At 41.3% G+C, this 27,726-nt stretch overlaps 1 protein-coding gene across 1 annotated transcript in view; it reads right to left on the minus strand.

Moving 5' to 3' along the window:
- Window positions 1-27,726, minus strand: part of SCCPDH (saccharopine dehydrogenase (putative)) — a 38,364-nt gene that overhangs the window by 7,289 nt on the left and 3,349 nt on the right. Inside the window, exons 3-9 of the mRNA XM_025877967.2 lie at window positions 23,139-23,219; window positions 20,903-21,032; window positions 17,926-17,975; window positions 4,352-4,482; window positions 3,173-3,290; window positions 1,565-1,684; window positions 1,416-1,472 (exon numbers count right to left, since the gene is read on the minus strand). Of these exons, the coding sequence (XP_025733752.1) occupies window positions 1,416-1,472; window positions 1,565-1,684; window positions 3,173-3,290; window positions 4,352-4,482; window positions 17,926-17,975; window positions 20,903-21,032; window positions 23,139-23,219 (687 nt within the window). The remainder of the gene's footprint in view (window positions 1-1,415; window positions 1,473-1,564; window positions 1,685-3,172; window positions 3,291-4,351; window positions 4,483-17,925; window positions 17,976-20,902; window positions 21,033-23,138; window positions 23,220-27,726) is intronic.

Raw genomic sequence — 27,726 nt, forward strand, 5'->3', positions numbered from 1 at the left:
CGCGTGTGCACAGGACGGGGAGAGGCGGGAGGAACGCGGGAGGAGCACGGCAGGGGAGACCACGTGTGCACAGGACGGGGAGAGGCGGGAGGAGCACGGCAGGGGAGATCGCGTGTGCACAGGACGGGGAGAGGCGGGAGGAGCACGGCAGGGGAGACTGCATGTGCACAGGACGGGGAGAGGCGGGAGGAGCACGGCAGGGGAGACCGCGTGTGCACAGGACGGGGAGAGGCGGGAGGAACGCGGGAGGAACACGGCAGGGGAGACCACGTGTGCACAGGACGGGGAGAGGCGGGAGGAACACGGCAGGGGAGACCGCATGTGCACAGGACGGGGAGAGGCGGGAGGAACGTGGGAGGAACACGGCAGGGGAGACCGCGTGTGCACAGGACGGGGAGAGGCGGGAGGAGCACGGCAGGGGAGACCACAAGGAAGTCCGCAGTAAAGGTTAAGGCTCAGGCCGGTGTGGTTCTTGGGTCCACCGCATTCTAGCCACATGAACTTGGGCAGGTTAACACCTGCTCTGATGACCTCCTCAGGTAGAAAAAGTGGCTAATACCTTTACCTACATGATCATGGGAGGACTAAATGCGACGTAAAGCACTTAGCTCTGCGCCGGCCACACAAGAAGTGCTTGATTTTTAAAGAGCACAGGTGGCGGGATTTGTCTTGTACAGAATCCTTCCCTGAGCAGCGGAGAAGGTGGAGATGAGAGCAGTCGGACAGCAGGACTCCGCGGGGTGCACAACCCACGTTCTCAACTCCCATCAGTGAAGCAGGAGTTGAAACTGCGGGGGGGGGGGGTTTAGATCGTGAGGAAAGCCCGTGAGAGGAGATGGACAGATGGCTCATTAAAAGGAACAGGATCAGCAAATGCTGCTCAAGTTCCAGTGAGAGGGGAAGCTCATGGTCGGTGAGGGGGCCTCCCGGGTGGTGCCCCATGCAAGCGGGCGGAGCTCATGACCCGGGCCTGGGCCTGACTCGGGCTTTGTGAACCACGCGGCAGGAAGGAGGCGCCAGCGTGTGTGGAAGGGGAAAGGAAGTGCTGGGAAGGAGGGGGTACGGAGGAGAAAAATGAAGACTAAATGTTTCTGAGATGTCTAGGAAGTAAGGAGAATAAAACTTCAGCGCCAGATGACTGGGCTCTCTCCCCAGCTATTTACTCACTGTAGGACCCTGGGCAAGTTACTTAGCCTCTGTGCCTCAGGCTCCTCACTGGTCAAGTGGAGAGAACATCTACGTTAAGGGTGTTGGGAAAAGACAGAGTCACCTAATTTACATAAAGAACATAAAAGCACATCTGAAACATAGTAAGTGCTCCATCAAGTTTTACCTGATCTAGTAAATGCACTGAGGAAAAGTAAAAACAAAATAAAGAAAATTATTTAAGAGCTGTATACAAAAGAAAGGGTTACCTGTTTTTGTGTTGGACCTTGTTTTGAAAAATAACCAAAGGAGAAGAGCCATGGGAACTAAAAGAAAAAATAAAAAAACCCTCAGTGATATTTTTAAAAACTCATGGAAAATACTTCTAAAGACCTATTTTCATAAAAATACCACTTACTTTTATGAGAAGCTGCCTTCCAATGCCAAACTTCACAAAGAATAAAAAGAAAAGTCCCGCAAACATCAGCTTAATAACAGAGGTGATGCCTCCCACCGTCATATAAGCGGCGTACTGGACCTAGATGAGGACGTAAAGTCAGAATGTTACTCCCTACTTCTGTAGACTACGTAATACAAGAATGTTAGCTATTTAGAACTTCCTCTGTGGTCATAAACAGTGCGCAAAAGCAGTTTCCACTTTATGAACGTTATATTCTAAAACCTTGTTCAGAAACCAGACACTGGGAGCCTATTTTTTAAAGAAATTGTTGCAAATGGTAATTAGCTTCCTTGACCTGAACACAAAAGTCCCCATGATCCATACATAAAAAGCCCACAAGAATGTACCTAAATTTAGTAATTACACATTGTAAGATACAGATTCTACTTACAACCTCTTCTATGAGAAAATGATCTTTTAAATTGAGATACAGTTTCCTCTTTTTTCCCCGTGGCGTGCTTTAGCTTTGGTCCTGCTTTCTTTCTTTTTCTTCCTTTCATTTTTTAAATTTAAATTCAATTAATTAACATACAATGTATTATTAGTTTCAGAAGTAGAGGTCAGTGATTCATCATCTTATATAACACCCAGGGCTCATATAACACATACCCTCATTAATGCCCATCACCCAGTTACCCTATTCCCCCACCCCCACCCCTCCAGCAACCCTCAGTTTGTTTACTATGATGAAGTCTCTTGTGGTTTATCTCCCTCTCTGATTTTGCCTTGTTTTAATTTTTCTTCTCTTCCCCTATGATCCTCTGTTTTGTTTCCACATATGAGTGAGATCATATGATAGCTGTCTTTCTCTGAATGATTTATTTCGCTCAGCATAATACCCTCTAGTTTCATCCATGTTGTTGCAAATGGCAAGATTTCATTCTTTTTGATGGCTGTGTAATACTCCACTGTACATATTTACCACATCTTCTTTAACCACTCATCTGCTGATGGACATCTGGGCTTTTTCCATAGTTTAGCTATTGTGGACATTGCTGCTGTAAACAGTGGGGTGCAGGTGCCCCTTCAGATCATTATATTTGTATCTTTGGGGTAAATACCTAGTAGTGCAATTGCTGGGTCGTAGGGTAGCTCTATTTTCAACTTTTTGAGGAACACAGTTTCCTCTTCAAGTCTCAGAAGTGGGAGCAATTATTTCCCACACCAAAAGGAATAAGATGTTACTCCAGAGGTCGGAGGTTGCAAGGAGAGGCGAACCCAGACATCTCACAAGCAACAGAGTACCCTACCAGCTAAAACTCGCAGGAGGGGTTGCTGGGTGTTTATGACACCAGCATTCCCTGGACTAAATTTGCTTCTGTTCCATTTCACTAACAAGGTATGCAGCTGACCAGATGTGAATTATGGGGGAGGCTATCTCTAGCCCCATAAAATGCAAAATGCTTTATACTACTGATTCTTACCCTTCCAGAAACTGAATCCTGCATTATTTAGCCTGCTTTTTTTTTTTTTTGCTTTGTAAACATAAAAATCCTACATTAAACAACTACAGGAACAATAATGAACAGTATACTCTTCATTAAAAATTAAATCGCATGCACTTACAGGTGATTGCTCTAAATTCTCGAGCAAGTAACGCTGAGTTCGCCTCACAACAGACACATCTGCTCCCAAGAAAGGAATAGAATAGCTGTTCAGCTCTCTGCAGTAAGAAATCGGCCACCTGCAAGACAGACCCACAGACCCAAGAATATGCTGCATTTTCTCCACTTAGTTAACTCGGCAAAGTTCTGAATAAAAAATGTAACTTTTCTTGAGGCAGTAATGATAACAAAAAGGGCAGATCTGCTCTCAATTAAAATTTATCTATCTGTCCTGTGTTCTCTACACCTACACCAAACAAGTGACAAGTGGGACAGAGCAGTATTCTTCACACCAAGGGCACTTAACACATATGTTCTACCCGATCAATCTCCCTAGGCAGTACACTCATTTCAACAGCCAAACCCTAGTATGAGTTTAGCGTTCTCACATAAAAAATGTTTTCACATAAAAGTGCTATTAATAGGGGTGCCTGGGTGGCTCAATCGTCTGCCTTCAGCTCACGTCATGATCCCAGGGTCCTGGGATAGAGCCCTGCATCAGGCTCCCTGCTTAGCAGCAAGTCAGCTTCTCCCTGCTTCTGTACCTCCCACTCCCCTGCTTGTGTTCCCTCTCTTGCTCTGTCAAATAAATAAATAAAATCTTTAAAAAAAAAGTGCTAATAATAGATAATCTACATAAGATCATCACACTTATTAAAATGGTGGTTTTACTGCACAAAATTTAACTGATGTTTGATTTTGATAGTCATAGTAAACATTTTAGCACAAAATTCATTTTCTCCCAGAGTCCAAATATATTATTATATATGAAGTACTTAAGCTTAGGATAATATATTAATTATAATTTAGCTAGGAAGACAATCCTGAATTCACTACAAAACAGTCTCAGGCTTTTCTAAGTAGCATACTTTATAAACCACATTACCAGCAATATACTTAGACTTGATATACTAAAGAATAGATTTTGAGGCGCCTGGGTGGCTCAGTCGGTTGGGCATCTACCTTCAGCTCAGGTCATCATCTCAGGTCCTGGGATGGAGTCCCACATCAGGCTCTCTGCTCAGCAGGGAGTCTGCTTCTCCCTCTCTCTCTGCCCCTCCCCCTGCTTGTGCTCTCTCACTCTCTCTCAAATAAATAAATAAAATCTTAAAAAAAAAGAATAGATTTTAGGTTACTATACCTTCTTTTTAATTTTGAACCAACAATTGGGACAGGTTTCAGATTTGACTCATTTCTCAGTTTTTTCAAATTACTTTGATCTCCAAAACCATAAACTGCAGACTTCCAGGTACCATCATGAATGCACAACCCCTAATAAAAATTCAAAAGGTAAAGAAACATGTCGTAAGGGATAACTACTAAAATGTAAAACCAAGAAATTTATGACTGTTTACAGAGAACATTTTGCCTCTATTTGAGCTAGCCATAATCCCTTAATAATCTTGAGATGAATTTTCAGGCAGGACCAACACTCATTAGCTTGATCATATTCGATATTTATACCCATGTATGCTCTTTCTTCTTCCTTCCTACCATCATTTATGCTCCTTTTAAATACCACTAAGTTTTACCTCTGCATTTTCACTCAACTGACCATATTCCTTCAAAATTAACCCTTCTAATTCCTATCCCTATGCTGATTCATCAAAATCTCAAGCTGTGTTCCTGAGCACGTTTACGCAACAGACACGACGTGCAGACCTATCCCGGCCCCAGCGTACCTGTTGCCCCACCACCCCCAACACCCCTTACTCTAGCCCCAAATTAACTCCAAATGCCTTCCACATAAGTCTTGTTAAAATATTTTTTTAATTTTAAGGCTCATTAATATGATTTATATTTCAATTTCTTTCCCTTCTTCAATTTCTTTCTGGAAGCATAGAATCCTTGCTTGATCTTGACCAGACTCATTCGTTCCCTTATTTCTCATCCTTCAGTGCTTTCCATTCTTCCAACATAATTACACCCTGCACGACCCTCACCTCCAATGCCCACTAGACGTGAACAGCAGAAAGGAGAACACAGGCAAGGGTATGAGCTCGGAACCCAATGTCTCAGTGCCGACTCCTCTTTACCCAACCTCTACATGGGCCTTTTAATTCTCTGTTACAGAAATGTTTTAAACTTCATTTATAATTCTGTATATATTGTATATAACTGTTTTAAGGCCTGCCTTACATGTAGTTTACCTTGTTCGAATGAACAAAATTATTTAGAAATATTTATTCAAAACCAACTTTGTCACAAGATTTTGAAAGAGGAATATCAGTAAAGCTGATGTGAAGATACTGTTGCTTGTTAATAAGCAGAGTAAGAGAAACAAGAAAACCATCAGAAGATTCAGGTGTTCATATCAGAGCTCTGATGACACTGGAAGGCAGAGAGACACCAAACTTAATTTCCATTTTGATATAGGTTAGTATCTTCTGTAGTGTTAAAATAAACAGAGCTACAAGTCTGAGGGGTTTCTATGTGAAACTACTCTAAATCTGGGCCCAGTCAATGTGACCTATTTGCAAACATAAAGATTCCCAGGGGCACCTCGCTGGCTCTGTCGGCGGAGCACATGACTCTTGATCTTGGATGTAGAAATTACTTGAAAATAAAAGCTTTAAATAAAAATAAAAAAATAAAAGATTTCCAAATACCAGGAGAAAACAGCTTTTTGAAAACCTAAGAATATCTTCTTATACAAATAAGCCATCAAAAAGGCACAAATCACATTCCATTTTTAAAAACTGTTTACCTTATTGAAAAACATAAAGTACACAAAGCATAAATATACAATTTAATGAAATTATGAAACAAATATCCCTGTAGCACAGAAGGCCCTCCTTCTGTCCTGCATCATGGTAATAAAGACAAATACCTGCTTTTCCTTAGAGTTTTACCACCTAAGTATTCATTCCTAAACAGTAAGTGAATTTTGCCTGTTTCTAAACTTTACAGAAATGGAAGCACACAGCCTTTGAGTTCAGCCTTTTATGCTCAAAACTGTGATGTTAAGATTCATCATGTGTTAGAAATAACTCCTACTATGGAAATCAAAAATTACATGGAAAAATATGAAAACGAAAACCTGACAGTCCAAAACCTTTGGGACACAGCAAAAGCAGTTCTAAGAGGGAAGTTCATAGCAATACAGGCCCACCTCAAGAAGCAAGAAAAATCTCAAATACACAACCTAACCTTACTCCTAAAGGAGCTAGAAAAAGAACAAACGAAACCCAAAACCAGCAGAAGGAAGGAAATAATGAAAATTAGAGCAGAAACAAATGACACAAAAACTAAAAAGCAATAGAAGCAATTGATGAAACCAGGAGCTGGTTCTTTGAAAAGATCAACAAAATTGATAAATCTCTAGCCAGAACCATAAAAAGAGAGAAAGGACTCAAACAAAATCACACAAGAAAGAAGATAAATAATAACCAACACCACAAAAATGCAAACAATTGTAAGAGAATATTATGAAAAACTTGGGATGCCTGGGTGGCTCAGTTGGTTAAGCGTCTGCCCTCAGCTCAGGTCATGATCCCGGGGTCCTGGGATCGAGTCCCGCATCGGAATCCTTGCTCAGTGGGGAGCCTGCTTCTCCCTCTGCCTGCAGCTCCCCCCTGCTTGTGCTCTCTCTCTCTCTGACAAATTTTAAAAAAAGATTATTATGAAAAACTATATGCCAACAAATTGCACAACCTAGATGAAATGGATAAATTCCTAGAAACATATAACCTACCAAAACTGAAACAGGAAGAAACAGAAAATTTGAACAGACTCATTACCAGCAATTAAATTGATCAGTAATCAAAAGACTCCCAACAAACAAAAGTCCAGGACCAGATGGCTTCACAGGTGAATTCCACCAAACACCCATTCTTCTCAAACTATTGCAAAAAACAGAAAAGAAAGGAAAACTTACAAATTCATTCTGAGGCCAGCATTTCCCTGATACCAAAGCCAGATAAAGACACTACACACAAAAAAAAGAACTACAGGCCAGTAGCTCTGATGAACATAGATGCAAAAATCCTCAACAAAATACTAGCAAACCAAATCCAACAATACATTAGAAAGTCATTCCCCACAATCAAGTGGGATTTATTCCTGGGATGCAAGGGTGGCTCAATATTCACAAATCAATCATGATATATCACATCAATAAGAGAAAGGAGAAAACCATATGATATTTCAATAGATGCAGAAAACACACTTGATAAGGTACAACATCCATTCATGATAAAAACCCTCAATAAAGTAGGCTTAGAGGGAACATACCTCAAAATAATAAAGACCATCTATGAAAAACCCACAGCTAACATCATCCATAATGGGGAAAAACTGAGAGCTCTTCCCCTAAGATCAGGAACAAGACAAAGATGTCCACTCTCATCAGTTTTATTCAATTTAGTACTGGAAGTCCTAGCCACAGCAATCAGACAACAAAAAAAAAATAAAAGGCATCCCAACTGGTAAGGAAGAAGTAAAACATCTACTATTTGCAGATGACATGATACACTACGTAGAAAACCTGAAAGACTCCACCAAAAAACTGCTGGAACTGATAAAAGAATTCAGTTAAGGGGCGCCTGGCTGGCTCAGTCAGTTAAGCAGCAGCTCTTGATTTCAGCTCAGGTCATGATCTCAGGGTCCTGGGATCGAGCCCTATGTGAGGCTCTGTGCTCGGTGCAGAGTATGCTTGAGGATTCCCTCTCTCCCTCTGCCCCTCCCCCTGCTCTCTCCCTCTCTCTCTCAAATTAAAACAAAACAAAACAAAAGGTATTCAGTTAAAGTCTCAGGACCCAAAATCAGTTATGCAGAAATCTATTGCATTGCTATACACCAATAATGAAGCAGCAGAAAGAGAAATCAAGGAACTGATCCTATTTATAATTGCACCAAAAATAATAAAATACCGAGGAATAAACTTAACCAAAGAGGTTAAACACCTGTACTCTGAAAACTATAAAACGCCAAGGAAAGAGACTGAAGATGACACAAAGAAATGGAAAGACATTCCATGCTCATGGGTATGAAGAACAAATATTGTTGAAATGTTTATACTACCCAAAGCAATCTACAGATTTAATGCAATCCCTATCGAAATAGCAACAGCATTTTTCAGAGAACTGGAACAAACAATCCTAAAATTTGTATGGAATTTCTGGGGCGCCTAGGTGGCTCAGTAAGTTAAGCATCCAACTCTTGGGTTTCAGCTCAGTCATGAGCTCAGGGTCCTGGGATCGAACCCAGTGTTGCGCTCCATGCTGAGCATGGAGTCTGCTTGAGATTCTCTCTCTCTCTCTCCCCCTCTGTTTCTCCTTGCTCGCACTCTCTCAAAACTTAAAATTAGAACTAAAATTAAAAAAATTTGTACGAAATCTCAAAAGACCCTGAATAGCCAAAGCAATCTTGAAAAAGAAAAACACAACTGGAGGTATCACAATTCCAGACTTCAAGTTATATAACAAAGCTATAGTAATCAAAACAGTGTGGTAGTGGCACAAAAACAGACGCAGATCAGTGGAACAGAATAGAAAACCCACAAATAAACCCACAGTTATATGGTCAATTAATCTTTGACAAAGCAGGAAAGTATCCAGTGGAAAAACACAGTCTCTTCAACAATGGTGTTGGGAAAACAGAGCCACATGCAGAAGAATGACACTGGATCACTTTCTTACACCACACACAGGAATAAACTCAAAATGGATGAAAGATCGAAATGTGAGACCTGAAACCATAAAACTCCTAGAAGAGAGCACAGGGAATAATGTCTCTGACATCGGCCCTAGCAACATTTTTCTAGATATGTCTCCCAAGGAAAGGGAAATAAAAGCAAAAATAAACTATTGGGACTGCATCAAAATAAAAAGCTTCTACACAGTAAAAGAAACAATCAACAAAACCAAAAGACAACCTACTGAATGGGAGAAGGTATTTGCCAATGACATATGCATTAGGGGGTTAGTATCCAAAATACACAAAAAAACTGACACAACTCAGCACAAATAATGCAATTAAAAAATGGGCAGAAGACATGAACAGACATTTCTCCAAAGAAGACACACAGATGGCCAATAGACAAACTCATAAAAAGATATTCATTATCACTCATCATCAGGAAAATGCAAATCAAGGGGCACCTGGGGGGCTCAGTTAGTCAAGCCGTCTGCCTTTGGCTCAGGTCATGATCCTGGAGTGCTAGGATCGAGTCCCACATCAGACTCCCTGATCAATGGGGGTCCTGCTTCTCCCTCTGACCCTCCCCGTTCTCGTGCTCTCTCTCTCTCTCTCATTCTTTCTCAAATGAATAAAATCTTTAAAAAAAAAAAAGGAAAATGCAAATCAAAACTACAATGAGACATCATTTCACACCTGGCAGAATGGTCAAAATCAACAACACAAGAATAAAAGTGTTGGCGAGGATGTAAAGAAAGGAGAACTCTCATGCTCTGTTGGTGGGAATGCAAACTGGTGCAGTCACTGTGGAAAACAGTATGGAGGTTCCTCAAAAAGTTAAAAATAGAACTAACATACGATCCAGCAATTGCACCACTGCATATCTACCCAAAGAATACAAAGACACTAATTCAAAGGGATACATGGACCCCGATGTTTATTGCAGCATTATCTGCAATGGTCAAATTATGGAAGCAGCCCAAGTGTCCACTGATAGATGAATAGATAAAGAAGACACACACACTGGAGTATTATTCAGCCATAGAAAAGAAGGAAATCTAGCCATTTACAACATGGATGGAGCTAGAGGGTATCATGCTAAGCTAAATAAGTCAGAGAAAGACAAATACCATATGATTTCACTCACAGGTGGAATTTAAGAAAGAAAACAAACAAGCAAAGGGGGAAAAAAAGAGACAAACCAAGAAACAGACTTTTGAATTACTATATTGTATTGAAACACTATATTATACACCTGAAACTAATAAAACACTGTATGTTAACTATACTGGAATTAAAAAAAAAAAGAAAGAAAGAACTCCTGCTCTATAGCTGGTCTTTCCATTTTCTAAATGGTATCTTTTGATAAACAGACATTCTCAATTTTAAATGTATACAAATTTATCACTTTTTCTTATATCTAATGCCTTCTGTGTCTCTTTTAAGAAACCATTCCCTAAACAGCCTGGTGACTACAGTTAATATTGTATTCCCTATGTGAAAGTTGCTACGAGAGATCTTAAAAGTTTTTATCACAAGGGGAACCTGGGTGGCTCAGCTGGTTAAACATCAGACTCTTGGTTTCAGCTCAAGTCTTGATCTTAGGGTCATGAGTTCAAGCCTCATGTTGCGCTCCACGCTGGGCATGGAGCCTACTTAAAAAAGAAAAATTCATCACAAGAAAAATAAATTTGCAAGTATATATGGAGATGGATGTTAACTAGACTTATTGTGGTAACCGTTTTGCAATATACTACAGTATATACAAATATCGAATCATTATGTTGTATACCTGAAAACTAATGTTATATCAATTATACATTAAAAAAATAATAAAATATATGTGTGGAGGGGGGGAAGAAGCCATTCCCAACCCTGAGGCCATGAAATACACATCATCTTCTAGAAGCTTCACCATGTTGCCTTTCACACTTAGGTCTATAATCCACCTAAACTTGACTTTTTGTACACAGTGCAAGTACGAATTCAATTTCATTTCTCTCCATCTGGATACCCAGTTGTCCCAGCATCACCTCCTGAAAAGCCCCTCTCCCATAAATCAAGTGCTCACACATGCATGAATTATTCTGAGCTCTTTACTCTGTTCCAGGCCTACTGATGTCCCACTGCCAGTGTAATGCACTGAATTAATAATAAGTCTTGATACCCAAGAGCATCTTTCTACCTTTTTCTCCTTCAAGAATGTCTTGGTTATTCTCAGCCCTCTGCATTTCCATATATATTTTAGAATTAGCTTGTCAAGTTGCACACCAAAACAAAGCAAAACAAACAAAAACCTGTTTCAGATTTTTATTGGAATTACATGGGGAAAACTGACATCTTAACAAAATTGAGTCCCCCAATCCATGAATATGGTGGATCCTTCTATTTATTTGTCTTCCTTAATATCTCTAATCATGTGTTACAGTTTTCTTCACAGAAATACTACACATTTTTCTATTACTATTTTTAGGTACTTAATTTTTTCTATGCTATTAAAAATGGTCACTTTTAAAAAAAATTCATTTTCTAACTGTAGGTGGCATATAGAAATGCAACTAATTTTTATATTAATTCTGTCCAGCAACAATAAAGACTAGAATGGAAATAAATGAAACAGAGAATAGAAAAATAGAGAAAAATCCATGAAACCAAATTTTTTTTTTTTAAGATTTTTTATTTATTTATTTGACAGAGAGAGACACAGCAAGAGAGGGAACACAAGCAGGGGGAGTGGGAGAGGGAGAAGCAGGCTTCCTGCCAAGTAGTGAGCCCGATGCGGGGCTCAATCCCAGGACCCTGGGATCATGACCCGAGCCGAAGGCAGAGGCCTAACGACTGGGCCACCCAGGCGCCCCCCAAATTTCTTTGAAGAAATTAACCAAACTGACAAACTTTTAGCCAGACTGATAAAAAGAAGGAAAGAGAAAAAGACAGAGAATGCACTCAAATTACTAAAATCAGGAATGAAAGAAGGAACATTACTACCAACCTTACAGAAACAAAAAGGAGTATAAGGGAATACCATGAACAACTGTATGCCAACAAATGAGACAACCTAGATGAAATGGACAAACTCTTAGAAAGACATTATTACGAATTGAACCGTGTCTCCCCAAATTTATAGGCTGAAGTCCTAACCACTAATACCTTAAAATGTGACCTTATTTGAAAACAGGGTTGTTGTAGATGTAATTAGTTGATATGAGGTCATACTGGAGTAGGTAAGCCCCTGTCCTTAACAGACAGGTGAAATGTGGACACAGCATGCCCAGAGGGAGCAGAGATCAGAGCGCAGCATCTGCATGCCCCAGATGCCAAGACAGCCAGCAAACCACCAGAAGCCAGGAGAGAACTATGGAGCAGATTCTCCTCAAAGCCTCTGAAGGAACCAACTCTACCAACACCTTCATCTCCAACTTCTAGCCTCCAGAACTGTGAGAATAATAAATTTCTGTTTTTTAAGCAACCCAGTTCGTTATGGCAGAAGACTAATGCAGATGCAAACTACCAAAACTGACTAAAGAGGAAATGGAAAATCCTAGTCAACCTATAAGAAGAGACTGAATTAATAATCAAAAAACTTCCCACAAAGAAAAGCCCAGACCCAGATGATCTCATGGATGAATTCTACCAAACATTTAAAGAATTAATACCAATTCTTTGCAAACTCTTCCTAAAAGGCCAGTGCTAATTACCCTGATACAAATCAGACAAAAGACATCACCAGAAGACTACAGGCCAATATTCCTTAGGAACATAGATGCAAAAATCATCAACAAAATACTAGCAAATTAAATCCAGCAATATATAAAAAGGATTATCTACGGTGACCAAGTGGGATTTACCCCAGCAATGTAAGGTTGATTCAACATATGAAAATCAATCTTAAGTAATACAATGTAAGAAGAGAAGAAAAAACAAAAACCACATGATCATCTCAATAGATACAGAAAAGGCATTTGATAAAATATAACACCCTTCAGGTTAAAAACACTCAACAAACTAGGAATAGAAGGAAATTTCCTCAACCTGATAAAGAGCATCCATAAAACCCACAGCTACACAAGGACATCAGCTCTCGCCACTTCTACTCCCCATTGTACTGGAGGGTCTGGCCAAGGAAATCGGGTAAGAAAAAGAATTTTTCCAGCAATCTATGAAACTCATTTATTAATTCTAATAATATTGCCTATAGATTTCTTCAGAATTTCCTACACTCACAATTACATCATCTGCTGAAAATAGTTCTGTTTCTTCCTTTTTTTTAAATAAAGATTTTATTTGAGAAACAGAGATCGCAAGAGAGAGCACGAGTGAGTAGGAGAAGGAGAAGCAGGCTCCCCGCTGAGCAGGGAGACTGACTCGGGACTCCATTCCAGAATCCCAGGATCATGACCTGAGCCAAAGGCGGACACTTAACCGAATGAGCCACCCAGGCGCCCCGTGTTTCTTCCTTTCTCACCTATATACAGTTTCTTTTTTCCTGCATTACTGCTCTGGCTACAATCTGGCTGAATGGGCACCCAGGTCTTATTCCTGAGCTCAAAGCAAAAGTTTTCAATGTTAAACACTGGGAATCATCTTTATTATAGCTTTTTAAAAAAAAAGATAATCTTCCCTTCTACTCCTGGCTTGCTATAAGTTTTAATCATGAGTAGATAGTACATTTTACCACACTTTTTCTCTATTTATCAAGATGATCATAAGACTGTCCTCCTCTAACCTGTTAGTGAGGCGGATTACAGCGATTACATAATATTAAACCCCCCATTCCTCTCTCAAACTAACTTGGTCAAAAGGTATTCTTCTTGGGACCCCTGGGGGGCTCAGTCGTTAAGCGTCTGCCTTCGGCTCAGGTCATGATGCCACGGTCCTGGGATCGAGCCCCACATCAGGCTCCCTGCTCCATGGGAGGCCTGCTTCTCCCTCTCCCACTCCCCCTGCTTGTGTTCCCTCTCTCACTGTCAAAAAATAAATAAAATCTTTTTTAAAAAATGTATTCTTCTTATGTATTACTGCCTTTAATTTGCTAATATTTTATTTAGGATTTTTACATCTATGTTCCTAGAACATGAAACTGGACAGGACTTTTGCATTCTGGAATTGTTCTTGTAGGGTTTTAGAATTAAGGTTAAGTTAGCCTTGTCCACTCAAGTCAGCCAACAAACACTTACTGAGCTCCTACTATGTGACCAGCACTATTCTGGGTGCTTGGTGAATTAAAAAGACAAAGATCCTTCTTTTTGTGGTGCTCACATTCCAGAGAGGGTGACAAACTCAATAAAAAATACAATACATAGGATTTAGAAGGTGTGAAGTACTATAGGAAAAAAGAAAAAGAGTAGATATGATGAAGTGAAAATGATGGGCAAAGGAATTAAGTTTGCAGTTTTAAATGGGACTTCATCAGGAAAATGACATTTGAGAAAAGACTTGAAGGAGATGAGGGTGTCAGTCACGCAAACATCTCTGAGAAGTGTTTTCAGGAAAAGGAGAGAGCCAGCACAAAAGCAGACAGGCTGCAGTGTGCTGGCGTGTTCGAGGAGGGCACAAAGGTCAGTGTAAATGAGGGAGAACGCACAGACATGTGGGAGAGGAGCCTGGAGAGGGGACAGGGGCCACATCACGTATATTATTCTTGCACACGGCTGGAAGGACACAATCCGAGTGAGGTCTGCAAAGGATCATCCTGGCTGTGTCGAGCATGGACTCTACAGGAACAGGTGGTAGCAAGAATAAGGTGGGAGAAAGAGAAATGGTGAACAGCGACCAGATTCTCACATATCGTGAAGGCAGAATCAACAGGATTTCCTGACACAGGATCTGGGTTTCAGAGAACAGAGATAGCAATGACCACACCGTTTGATCTGTGTGGAAGGACACGCTACTACCAACTGAAATGGATACAAATGACCCGAGGCTGGGGCACATTTGGAAAGGAGAAACAAGAGGTCAGTATGGACAAGACACAGTCTGAGAGATCTATCAAGTGTTCAAGTGGAGATGTCAACTAGGTGATTGGATGTTTTAAGTCCGAGTGTAGGAAAAAAAGGTCTGGGTTAATGACATAAATTTAAAATACATTTCATCATATGCAAATATACAGAGATTTTCATGTTATCTCTTCATTGATTTCTAGTATAATTGCACTGTAGTCTAAAACACACTCTAGGGGTGCCTGGGGGGCTCAGTCGTTAAGCGTCTGCCTTCGGCTCAGGTCATGATCCCAGGGTCCTGGGATCGAGCCCCACATTGGGCTCCCTACTCAACGGGAGGCCTGCTTCTCTCTCTCCCACTCCCCCTGCTTGTGTTCCCTCTCATGCTGTCTCTCTCTCTGTCAAAAAATAAATAAAAAGTCTTTAAAAAAAGAAAAAATAAAACACACACCGGCAAACGGTCTCTGAAAGGTCCAACTTGTAGCTTTTACAGGCACAGATGGTCTCTACTACATATTCATCTTTGTGTTTCTATTATAGCCCTTTAAAAATGTAAAAATCATCCTTAGCTTGTGGACATATAAAAAAGGCCATGGGCTGGGGGCACCTGGGTGGATCAGTTGGTTAAGCATCCAGCTCTTGGTTTCCACTCAGGTCGTGATCTCAGGGTCGTGATATCGACCCCCATGTTGGGCTCCACGCTCAGCACAGAGTCTGCTTGAGATTCTCTTTCCCTCTCCCTCTGCCCCTCCCACTCATGCTTGCGCAAGCTCTCTCTCTAGTAAGTAAATCTTAAAAAAAAAAAAAAAAAAACCAGAGCCGCATCAGCCACGATGCAATAAGCCCCCATAGAGCATACACAGGACATTTCCATCACTGTGGGAAGACCGGCCGGACAGACAGGACTATTCTACAGTGTATGATTTCAATCCTCTGAAATTCAAGCATGTGGTCTGTGGTACAATTGCGTGTGTAAAATAAAAAACCTCCAGGGAAAAAGAAAGATTAAGGAGGGGCAGGACAATTCAGTGACTAGGGATACACAGAATCTGTCCAGTCCTTGTAAAATTCAGGCTGTGGATTTTGCTTTAGGGGCAATGAGAGAGGGAGCTGCGCTCGTATGGATGCTTCAACTCTCTTGTCCTGGGTTAAGCCCCAACTTTAAGTATGAATAATTAATAAAAATAATACTTGCTAACACTCACTGAGCAATCTGCTAACTGCCCACCTCTGTTCTGATTTATACTCATTGACTCAGCGATCATACGAAGTGGATACTATTACCATCTCCTCTCACAGATGGAGGAAGTGAGGCACTGTGAGGAGAGTGTGGAACTTGCCCACGCTCATATCACTGGTAAGTGGCAGAGCAAGAATCTGAGGCCAGGCAGGCAGTCCTGCTTCAAAATCTGGCTCGACTCAGTAAGAACCATCAGGGGCTCTTCTATCCCTCTAATAAAGACCCTTTCTTTACATCGTCTCATCTTTCCAATTGCATCTCCTGCTGCTCTTTCAAAAGCAGCCTCTCTTCTCCTCTACCAATTTTCTCACAATCTCCCTGTTGTGACATCTGGGTTTCGTCAGTCCTGCAACCCTCTACTTATAAAACTGCTTATAAAACTCTCTTTCCTATCTGGAACATGTTCCATGTTGGAGAGATGAGTCTGACTCTGTGGTTCCCCCCTCCAGAGGCCTGTGACCCAGGCCTAGGCAATCTGACTGCGCCGTTACACCAGGTCATACTGACAGGCTCAAGAATAGCCGAATGGCCCAATACTTGACTGATCTTTCCTATCATGTGATAAATCAACTCTGCTAGCTGTTCCCAGGAAATGAGGAACTTTAAGGACAATGTACCCCTGGGACCACCAGCATCTTCCATGCCATGCTGAGAGGCACACAAAGGGACCCAGCAGAAATGAATGCAAACATCAGTAAATTCCACACTATCCACCTGCAGAATCAGTCAGCTCCTTTTCGTGTTGCTGGTTTAAACCGGGTGGAGCTGGGTTTCTACCCATGCTCCCCAGATTCAAGTACGTATCTCATTCTTGCTTCTGAGCCTATGTTCAGGTGACTGCCTCTGATCTTCCAAATGCCATTCCCTTGTCACAGCTAAACTCTGCAAGGCCTCTAGGAGGCCTTCCCCAGTTACTCAGGCCCACTATCATTTCCTTTTATTCTGATTCTCCAGTGGACACTCTCTGTAACCATGGATTTTAGCATGTGTTATATAGCTCTTTGTGTTTATTAACCTGATCCCACAATCTGGACGACTACAACCATTACTCTTACCCACAAACGCTCCATACCTCCCACAGCTATGTCCTGAAAATGCTACTCCCTCCCCCTTAGCCCAGCTCCACGGCACCAACCTCCAAAACTCAGTCCATGCCCAGCTTCTCCAGACAGCTCTTACCTCTGGCCTCCCAGCTGGATTTACTCTCCATTCTCAAAATCCTACAGTATTTTATCTGTCTCTTTAACATCTCTCTCTCCTGCCAAGCTACATTATTATCTCTTTCAGGAAAGCTTTGCATCTTCGTTTCTTTGTCACACTACCTTGCACTCCTATATATATCTGCACCACCACAGAAGACTTGCTGGATGAATGGATTTTAAAAAGAACCTTAAGTGTAGACCTAGAATTGGGCCAAACACTACTGATGATAAAAGTCCTATGGTAAACGTGGGCCTCTGGGAACGCAGCCATCTCAGGTCTCATGTCCCAAACAGGCTGGACAGTCGGTGATGACATCATCCATCTCTTTACGGCCACGAAAGCACCGGGCTGTGAGTGAGGCGCACAACACAAGTGCACAGACTTGGACTAAGGTGAGGACTGAAATGGCTGACAGCGTTTATCACACAACAATGAGAGATGGTTTGGTGCTGGGATCATGGTAACTCATTCTAATACAGTGACCTGTGCAGCTGTTTTTAACAAAATTCTATTTTGAGTCTAATTCCCAGCAAGCTACCACCTTTACTTTTTAAAATCAAACACAGTGACTCTCACACCCTAAAAATTACAAATATATATGAAATTTAATTCATCTAAATCTTTTTAGGAGGCATGTATGATTTCCAAAATGTTCTTGTTAACTTTAAAAAACACCTGAGAAACAGAAAAACTAACCTCAGGTCCGGAATGTACAGTCAGGAAACTTTCCACAGCAGTCAGAGTGCCTACGAGAGCAGCAGAACAGGAAAGTCAAATCAGATAAAATCCATGTGACTAAGACATGCAGTAATAAATTATTCCTATTTTTTAAAGATTTTATTTATTTATTAGAGAGAGAGAGAGAGCATGAGCAGGGGGAGGGGCAGAGGGAGAAGCAGACTCCCCACTGAACCAGGAGCCCGATGCAGGGCTCGATCCCAGGACCCCGAGATCATGACCTGAGCTGAAGGCAGATGCTTAACTGACTGAGCCACCCAGGTGCCCCAAATTATTGCTATTTATTTAGGGAGAAGCCTACAGCAGATACAGTCAGAAAATCTGTACTGGTAATAGGTTCATTATGTGACTGAAAACAGACTTACGAAGCAGCTGAAGCCAGGTAAATTGTCAGAAAGAGCAGTTTAGAAAGTCTAAGTAGCTAGTACTGGCAAAATCTTTTCTAGTATTCAAACTGCCACTGAAGATCTCTTCCAACAAGGCAACAATTTAGTTCACTCGTTCACTCTGGAAGGCCATCAGCACACAGTTCTCAAAACTACATCTGTGGGATGAATTCTGTTTTCCAGTATGACTGCTTTCAAGGCAGCTTCATAGTAGTGATTTATAATGAATGTGCAGAAAACCTATCGAAATGGCCTCTGTGATGGCTTATAAAGTACTTAAAATAAGGCTGTTAAAATGAAGTAAAAATATAATAAGTATAAATAATAATAGAAAACCAAAGCCAGAAAAAGAGGGAGACATCAACTACATAACCACAATGGCTAAAACACAGGCATGGTGGTTAATCATTGAGTTTCTCAAGAGCAGTAAGACAAAAGAAAAACCTAATGGACTAAATCTCAAAATCTGATAAAATGAAATATAGCAATTTCTTTTTTTTTTTATTTGAGAGAGAGAGAGCCCAGAGGGAGAGGGAGATGGAGCAGATGCCCCACTGAGCAGGGAGCCTGATGCAGGGCTTGATCCCAGGACCCCGAGATCATGACCTGAGCTGGAAGCAGACACTTAAGCGACTGAGCCACCCAGGTGCCCCAAAATGTAGCAATTTCTTAAGACTGGTGTTCCTAGTTTTAATTCCAAGAGAAAACAAAATCATGGGGCCTTTAGAAAGCTGACCCTGAGAAAGAGAATGAATAACCACATCATCAACAATGATGAGAACCATAGTCATCTAAATGTTGCTAGGTGACCACTGACAAACACCTAGATCATGAAGTATAACGCCCTGAGATGATTCTGAGGTTTGCTAAGAGAAGGCAGCCTGGGTTTATGGCTCCATGATTTACCCTAGCCAAAGAAAGAACGTGGACTGCCTAAGGCCACGCGCAGTTAACACGTGGACCACTTGCACCAAACAATCAGTGAGGATACTCGTTGAAATGCTCCCTCTTAGGGTTTGGTATCTGAAAACAAAGTTTTTAAACAAGGCTTAAAGTATTATTTCTCCCTTAAAAGAAAAAAAAGACCTATTCAAAATAACAGAAACTATTAAATATTTAAAAAACCTTAGTAAAAAATATGTAAAACTACCATCAAGAAAATGTCTGAACTTTAGAGACTTAAAAATATTTTTTTGATAAATGGAGACCTACCAGGTCCATGATTTTAAGGCTGTTTTGAAGATGTTCAATTGGGGACACCTGGGTGGCTCAGTCAGTTAAGCAACCCACTCTTGGTTTCAGTTCAGGTCATGATCTCAGGGTCCTGGGATCAAGCCCCACGTCGGGCTCCACCCTTAGCATGGAGTTTGCTTGGACTCTCTCCCTCCCCCTCTGTCCCTCCTCCCCAACCACTCAAGCGCTCTCTCTCTCTCTCTCTCTAAAGTAAATAAACCTTTAAAAAAAAAAAAGATGTTCGTGTTCTTTTTATTTGGAATGGTTCTGGCATTTCATCACTGAGTATGATACTGGCTATTGCCTTCCGACATTAATTATGTTAATAAAGTATTCTATTCCTAAATTCCTAAAAATCTGCAATCAGTAAATGGCATGAATTTTCAAATCATTTACTGCGATGGCCATCTAGCTTTTCACCTTCGATATTCTGATGTGATGATTATATAACTTTCTAAAAAGCCTTGGTCTTGATATATTATTCTTTTAAAATGCCATTGAAGATTTATTAAAATTTATTTAGCATTTTTTTGACTATTAATTTCACAAAGACTAATTTGTAGTTTTCTTCTTTTTTTGGTGCTATGTATCTGGGGCTTTGGCTTGAGTTATGTTAACTTTTCAATATAAACTGAAACACTTTCCATCTTTTTAAGCTCTACAACAGTTTATATGACACTGGAGTTACCTGTTTCATGTCATTTTCTAAATGGACCCTTTTAAAATATGCATGGCATTAGTAACTTCCATTGTTTAACCATAATATTGATTTTTTTTTAAGATAAAGGGTTTTTAGTTCTAAACTGGTATTATTTACATCAAAAAGCTTTCAAGAGCATAATAGGGCAAATTCTTTTTCCAGAAATTTTACAGCTTTAACCATAACTAAGTTGAGACAATGAATAATTCCTCACTTTGGAATACACACAGTACTAACCACGTCTCAAAAAATTGTGTCAATAGGATTTTATAACAAGTATAGCTGTATTAAACACAAAGCATGTGGAGTTTTTTTATTTTTAATTTTTTTTTTATTTTTTTTTTTTAGAGAGGGAGAGCGGGGGTGGGAGGAGAAAGAATCCCAAGCAGGCTGACACGGGGCTTGATCCCACAACCCCGAGATCACAACCCAGACGAAATCAAGATCTGGATACTTAACCCACTGAGCCACCCAGGTGCCCTGAACAAATCATGTGTTTAACTTTACCCATTTATAGTTATGTTTCTCTTCCCAACTAGTTTTTAGTTCATCACAGTTATAAACATGAAGATTTTCTATTGTTAAATTCAATTAGTGCTTAGTGGTTGATAGTTACCGTTCATCTTATTTCTGGTATATATTACGCCCAGATCTGCTGGAATGGAGTCAAAACCACTGCTTCCAATGATATAAGACCCTTTTTCTGCAGCTTTCTCATGATACTTCCAATACATTAATTCCAGAAACTAAAAAATTCAGGACAAAAATCTGAATCAGAGCTATACAGAAACATTTAAATGAGCATTAAATGATAGACCTTAAAAGACAAAGCAATTACATTTTGAAAATGCTAACCAATGTGGCTTTTAGTGAAATATTAACTGTGGAAATGTTTTTCACTTACTTGGCAAATATTTACTGTAGATCTACCACGTGCCAAGTAGTGTGGGGCACAGGCTGATCTGACTTAACAACACTAGCAACTTTTTCAGAATGAGTTTTAAACACAAAAGTAATATTATGAAAAACTAAATTAGTATGCAAAAAAATACAAAGACAGCAGCAAGAAAACATCACCCACATTGTATTCCTCAGAGGGACATTATTAGAGACATGGATCGGCACACATATATTTAGTTAGGATGAAGAAAGTGGTAGGAGAGGAGGGATGGAAGAGAAGAACGTCTGTTCAAATCCTCTGCCTGTTTTTACAAATTACTTTTAGAACAGTTTTAGATTCACAGAAAATTTGAGTAGTGGAGAGTTCCCATGTACCCCGACCCAGTTTCTCCTATTGTTAGAGCTTTTCCATTTAACATTTGCTACACTTAATGAACCAATATTGATAACATTATCATTAGCTAAAGACCATACTTTATCCAGATTTCCCTAGTTTTTACCTAATGTCCTTCTTCTCCACCAGGATCCCACATTACATTTAGCTGTCATGTGTCCCAAGGCTCCTCTTGGGAGCTGTGACAGTCTCCTCGGACTCTCAGGACCCTGAGAGTTCTGAGAACTTTTGATCAGGTATTTTGTAGCATGCCCCTCTACCGGAATTTTTCTCCTGACTAGCATGGGATTACGGCTTTGAGGAGGGAGGGGAGGCCGCAGGGATAAAGTGCATTTCGTGACAGTCTATCAAGGGTACATACCATCACCGTGACTTATCAGTGTGGATGGTGGCCCTAAACACCCGGCTGAGGCAGTATTTGTCAGGTTTCACCACCACACAGTTATTCTCTCCTTCCCTCCCATCCGTACTGTTCTCTTGGGGAGGGAGTGACCATGTGTGGTGCCCAAAGAAGGGGTAATGGGTCATGCTCATGGGATTCTTTTTGGGATTCTTCTGCACAGAACATTTGTCTCTACTCATCCCTTTGCCCATTCTTAATTGGGTGATTTGAATTTGTATTATTGCCTTTTAAGAGTCCTTTATATAGTCTGGATCTTTATTAGGTTTTGATATCACTTTTATTGTAGTTTATAGGATACCTTAGAAATGTTTCATCATTTTCTTTGCTCTGGGATTTTTTTTTTTTTTTTAAATAAGACAGGAATTGGTTTCTGTTTCATTCAGGTTTCCTACTTCTTCTTGAATCGGTTTTGGTAATTTACACTTCCCTAGTATTTTCCAGTACGTTCCTACATTGGCATACTGGTGATGATAACAGCAGAGACCGCAGGGACAGATGAGGTGACGGTTTTCGAGGAGCTGGGGTAGCTTGGTGCTTACTGACATCCGCTTCCTACAACCAGGCAAACCTCAGTTGGAGTCCTGTTCTTCTACTGAGTGGTGGTAGGGCTCTGAGCTGCATGACTTAACCCCTCTCAGCTTCAGTTTCCTCATCTACAAAATGGGCAAGATGAAACTGACTTTATGGGAATGTGGAACATTCAGATGACATAAAATGCTGTATTAGCAGAGCGTCGGGCATGAGGTGAGCACTCGAGTGTGAATATCTAAAATGTTTACGTTTGTAGGATTTTACACTTCCTTTTCTGTATTGTTGTAAAGGTGTCTGACGACAAAAAGGGAATTCATTATGAGAAAGTGAGATTCGAAGAATTTACACACAGCACACCATTTTTATTAAACCCTCGCACAGCACGCGGCAGCCAGAAACCAGCACATCCTACATACAAAAGACCTGGAATAAACGAGGTGGTAAGGAAGAAAAAACTTCAAGAAAACAGAAGAAAAGACCTGACCCTCGCACTCTCCTTCAAGCTGTCAGCACAAGGGAGGGATCATCAACTTCTAAAATAGTCTGCAAGGCGGCACTAAATATTTTCCACTCCAACAGAAAGTTGTGTTGTTAATGCCATTCTTTCTTTTTCATTTTACATACCTGAGGTTCTCCACAGATGTCAATACAGCTGGTTCCATTTTCGATACATGCTTTTACTACAGGTTCTCCATAAAGTCGATACTGGGGGGAATAAAGAAAACCAACCGTTTACTCTTACTTAGCAAGCTTGAAGATTTATTTATTTATTTGAGAGAGAGAATACATGCACATAGGGGGGCGGGGCAGAGGGAGAGAGAGAATCTCACACAGACTCTGGGCTGAGCGCAGAGCCCAACTTGGGGCTCGATCCCACAACCCTGAGATCATGACCTGAGCCTAACTCAAGAGTTGGACACAGAACTGAGCCACCCAGGCGCCCCTTACTTAGCAATCTTAAATGAATGAAATGCCATTGAGTTTTGCAAGTACAGTCTTGGTTATTAAGAATCAAATATTGATAAAGGAGCCGAAAGATAAATTGAGGAAAATCACGTAACGGCGCCATGCCGCTTCTCAGTGTAAAGGAAGGCATAATGGAATTAAAGGAACGTGTGCGGGGCGCCTGGGTGGCTCAGTTGGTTAAGCAACTGCCTTCGGCTCAGGTCATGATCCTGGGGTCCTGGGATCAAGCCCCACATCCGGCTCCCTGCTCAGCAGAGAGCCTGCTTCTCCCTCTCCCTCTGCCTGCCACTCTGCCTACTTGCGCTCTCTATCTCTCTGTCAAATAAATAAATAAAAAATCTTTAAAAAAAAAAAAAAGGAACATGTGCTAACCTCTAACTGAAAACCAAATGGAAAGTTTTATAAAACAAGTGATTCAATTGAGTTGAATTCTGAAGAATAAGGATTTGCCAGGAAAAAGAAAAATCCAGAAAAGGGAAAAGTACATGTGAAGGTGTGAGAAAGGGTAAGGGCACCCGAAGCTCAGAGTAGTTGAAAGGGAAGTAACAAGAGATGGGCCTGGAAAGGAACACTGGGGCCAGATGAGGATTACTAGGCCCTCCTGGAGAACTGTAAACAGGACAGTGGTGTAAGGCTTATAGAAAACACACGTCACTCTGCCTACACTACTGGAAAACAAAACCCGTGGCTGGAAGAAATGACAAAGGGCTAAACTAAGAAGGGGATGGATACACCAAGGATGAGATTATTAAAGAGGTAGAAATGACTGGGCTTGCTGATTAGACAGACAGGGGGGCCAATGGACACGGGGGCTACTCGTCCTATTGGCCAAAATAAAGACTAACAGAAAGAGGGGAAAGTTTGTTTGTGACTATGAATGGCATCACTCTCCACAAAATTCTCAAGTGAGAAACCTAGAAGCTGTTTTTGACTCCACCTACCCTAGAAGTCACCAAGTTTTATCGAATTAGTTCCCTAAAAATCTCAGATCAGTTCCCTCCCCTCTACACATCCAAATCTGAGTTCACACCCTTACCACCTCTCATGCGATTTACTACACATAGTAAGTGGCTTCCCTGAAGCCAAGGTAGCCCCATGTCCAAAGAAACACCGAATTATTATTCTGAAATAAAAACCCGATGTCATCTTTGCTTCCATCACGTACACACACACACACACACACACACACACACACACACACAGGCACGTGCGTACATACACATGTATATCTCTTAAAATCCTTCACTAGCTCCACAGTGCCTGTATTTACTATAGTATAAAGTCCAATCTTCTTAGCATGTCACAAAAAGCATCAGGTCACACCCCAACCCCTTCATCCCCACATTCCAGCAGCTCTCAACTCCCTACAGTCTCCTAATCGTGCTATTTCTTCACCCTCCACCACTTGGAGCCCCCTCCTCTGCTCTGGCTGCCAGGCTAGCTCCTAACCCCTCCAGTATCAGCCTTCTGGCCTTGGGTTAACTCCCCACGCTCAGATAGTGAGCTACAGCCTGTCAGCCACTCGGTTCATCTAGAAGTACTGGAGAGCTGCAGTAAAGCATTAATGAGCTTTTTGAAATAATAACAGCTCCTTCTGGAAAGAGTAGGCACCTCCATATTCGCCACAATCCCCCCACTCCCCACACTGTATTCTGTCTCAACTGGCCCACCTTCTCTCTCCTCCAGGCAATCTGAGGTTGAGACTTCGTCACTAACGTCCTTATAGTAATACTTTTTTTTTTTTTTTTTGGTTTTTCTCTACTTTCTACCCTTGTGCTTTCATGAGATAAATGGACAAACGGTAACAATCCTTGATCTCAGAGGAGACATTTCTCCCTAGCAAAGCCAATTAGCTTACAGATCAAAACCAAATACTGTTCTCAGCATTCCATGTTCTAAAAGGGGGGTCTCCTAGGGGGGAGGCTTGCATCAAGGGGCCCACAGACCCATTCCCTCAGTTATGGAAATAAATATCAGTATGTTTATTCATGCTACTTTTTATAGGAAACACAAAGAAAAAAATGATGTTTTATTAACAGTTAATACATGAATTGACTTGGGCACGTTCCTTGGGCCACATGACGTGGTCCCTTGTTGAATGAAAGCTACACAAGGGACTCTGAGGGCAGCCTGGGAGCGTCCCACACACAGAGGGGCCCACAGCAACTCAGTTCATTAATTTTAGGTATATTTCAACCTAATGCTTATTTACACATGCCTAAGTAGTTTTACAGATATCATCTGTTTTTTAACTAAATAAATCTTCACAAAATGGACAAAGAAGTAAAAACAAACAAAAACCTGCAAAGAAACCGGTAACGATCCCAAACTGGCAAAGTGAAAAATGCCAATCTCAGGAGAGCCTAGGAAGAAGCAGGTCTGGGGGCAAAAACCTAGAGACTCAGATGCCCATGAACCATCCAAGTGGAAACACCAAGAAGGTAGCTGGATCTATCAATCTGGAGTTTAGGGGGCAGTCCTCACTGGAAGTAATGTAGGCATCATCAACATACAAATGGCATTCAAAACCTTTTTGACCACAACCCATGCTGAGAAATCCACTTCACATGGCAGCCAACATATACACAAATATATCAAACTGAAACACAAGTTTCACGAACCAGCACTTACCCATATTATGTAGAATTCACGCTTTCTATTCTAGGCTATCTGATCGTTTCTTTTTAATGCTGAGTCTCACTCACTACACTACGCTGTTCAAAAATGCTGGCCCAAAATAGTCAAGAAGGAAGCACCAAAGATCTCTTTTCAAAAAAAAAACACAAACGAAAACAAACCTGACCCAGTTAGAGTTTCTGTCTGGGGTGATGACAAGTTCTGGAGATAAGATGGTGAGGGTTACACAACACTGTCAATGCACCAAATGCCACTGATTCGTACGCTGAGAAATGGCTAAAATGGTCATTTTGGTTATGTGTATTTTATTACAATACTAATAATGTATTTTTTAAAAGCCTGGCTCAGAGAGTGTAAACAGAGAAGAGCTTGTAAGGCTCAAGCTCTGAGCCTCGGATACTTAGAGGAAGACGAGAAGATCCAACAGATGGGATGGGGACAGAGCTGGCGGGAAACCAGGGAAGGGCCAGATCCCAGAAGCCAAAAGCAGGAGGACATGACCGAGGGGGACAAATGCCGAGAGCTCGGATCAAGGGGAGCACAAGGAGCTGGTGAGGGTGAAGCAGAGCAGGCTCGCTGAAGCAGGGAGGCTTACAGAGGCCTGGCAAGAGTGGCTTAGGATAGAGTGGGAGCTGAGGAAGTGGATATAGGAGGAGAGAGAACGAGTTCAAGGAGTTCAGCTGAAAAGGGGGCACAGAAACAGTCCAGTAGAAGGGGAAATGTGATAAAAATGTCAACATGAGGTCGCCAAATCCTGCACCCATGAGGAGCAGGGACAGTTTTTCCTCAAAAAAGGTAGGGCAGAGTCAAGGTAATGCACGTGTGCAGGTGAAGAAATTCTCTTTCAACAGCCTCTAATGTCATAGTAAAACAAAAAAAGGAAATAAAATCATCAGATGAGTAAGGAAAGAGGGATGGGAGGCTAAACACATGAAGAAAAAGGACACAGAGCTGCTGCTTCAGACAGCAGGAGAGAGAACAGTCTGGGCAAGTGGAGCAGGGCTGCTGGAGGTGCTAAGGCCCCACGTGAGGCTTGTCACCACATATTTAAAGCAGGACTGTCAGGAAGGGAATACACGTTTCTCCAGACACACAGAGCTACTGGATGACTGGCTAAGAAGGGGTTCAAGTTCAGGTAAGGTACACGAAGCTGGAATAGCTGGAAAAATCAGTTTGGGTGATTCAAAGGGGCACCTGCACCCCAATGTTTATAGCAGCAATGTCCACAATAGACAAACTGTGGAAGGAGCCCAGATGTCCACCGACAGATGAATGGTGGTATGTATATGTGCATGTGTATGTGCGTGTGTATGTATATATGTGCGCGTGTATATACGTGTGTATATATATACACACACACAATGGAATATTACTCAACCATCCAAAAGAATGAAATCTTGCCATTTACAACGACATGAATGGAACGAGAGGGCATTATGCTAAGCGAAATGAGTCAGTCAGAGAAAGACAAATACCATATGATTTCACTCACATGTGGAATTTAAGAAACAAAACAGAGGCTCATAGGGGAAAGGAAGGAAAAATAAGATGAAAATGGAAAGGGACGCAAACCATAAGAGATGCTGAACTCTAGGGAACAAACTGAGGG

This window comes from Callorhinus ursinus, unplaced genomic scaffold (genome assembly GCF_003265705.2).
Source record: "Callorhinus ursinus isolate GAN/ISIS: 27379988/994484 unplaced genomic scaffold, GSC_fseal_2.0 scaffold13, whole genome shotgun sequence".
Classification (NCBI taxonomy): domain Eukaryota; kingdom Metazoa; phylum Chordata; class Mammalia; order Carnivora; family Otariidae; genus Callorhinus; species Callorhinus ursinus.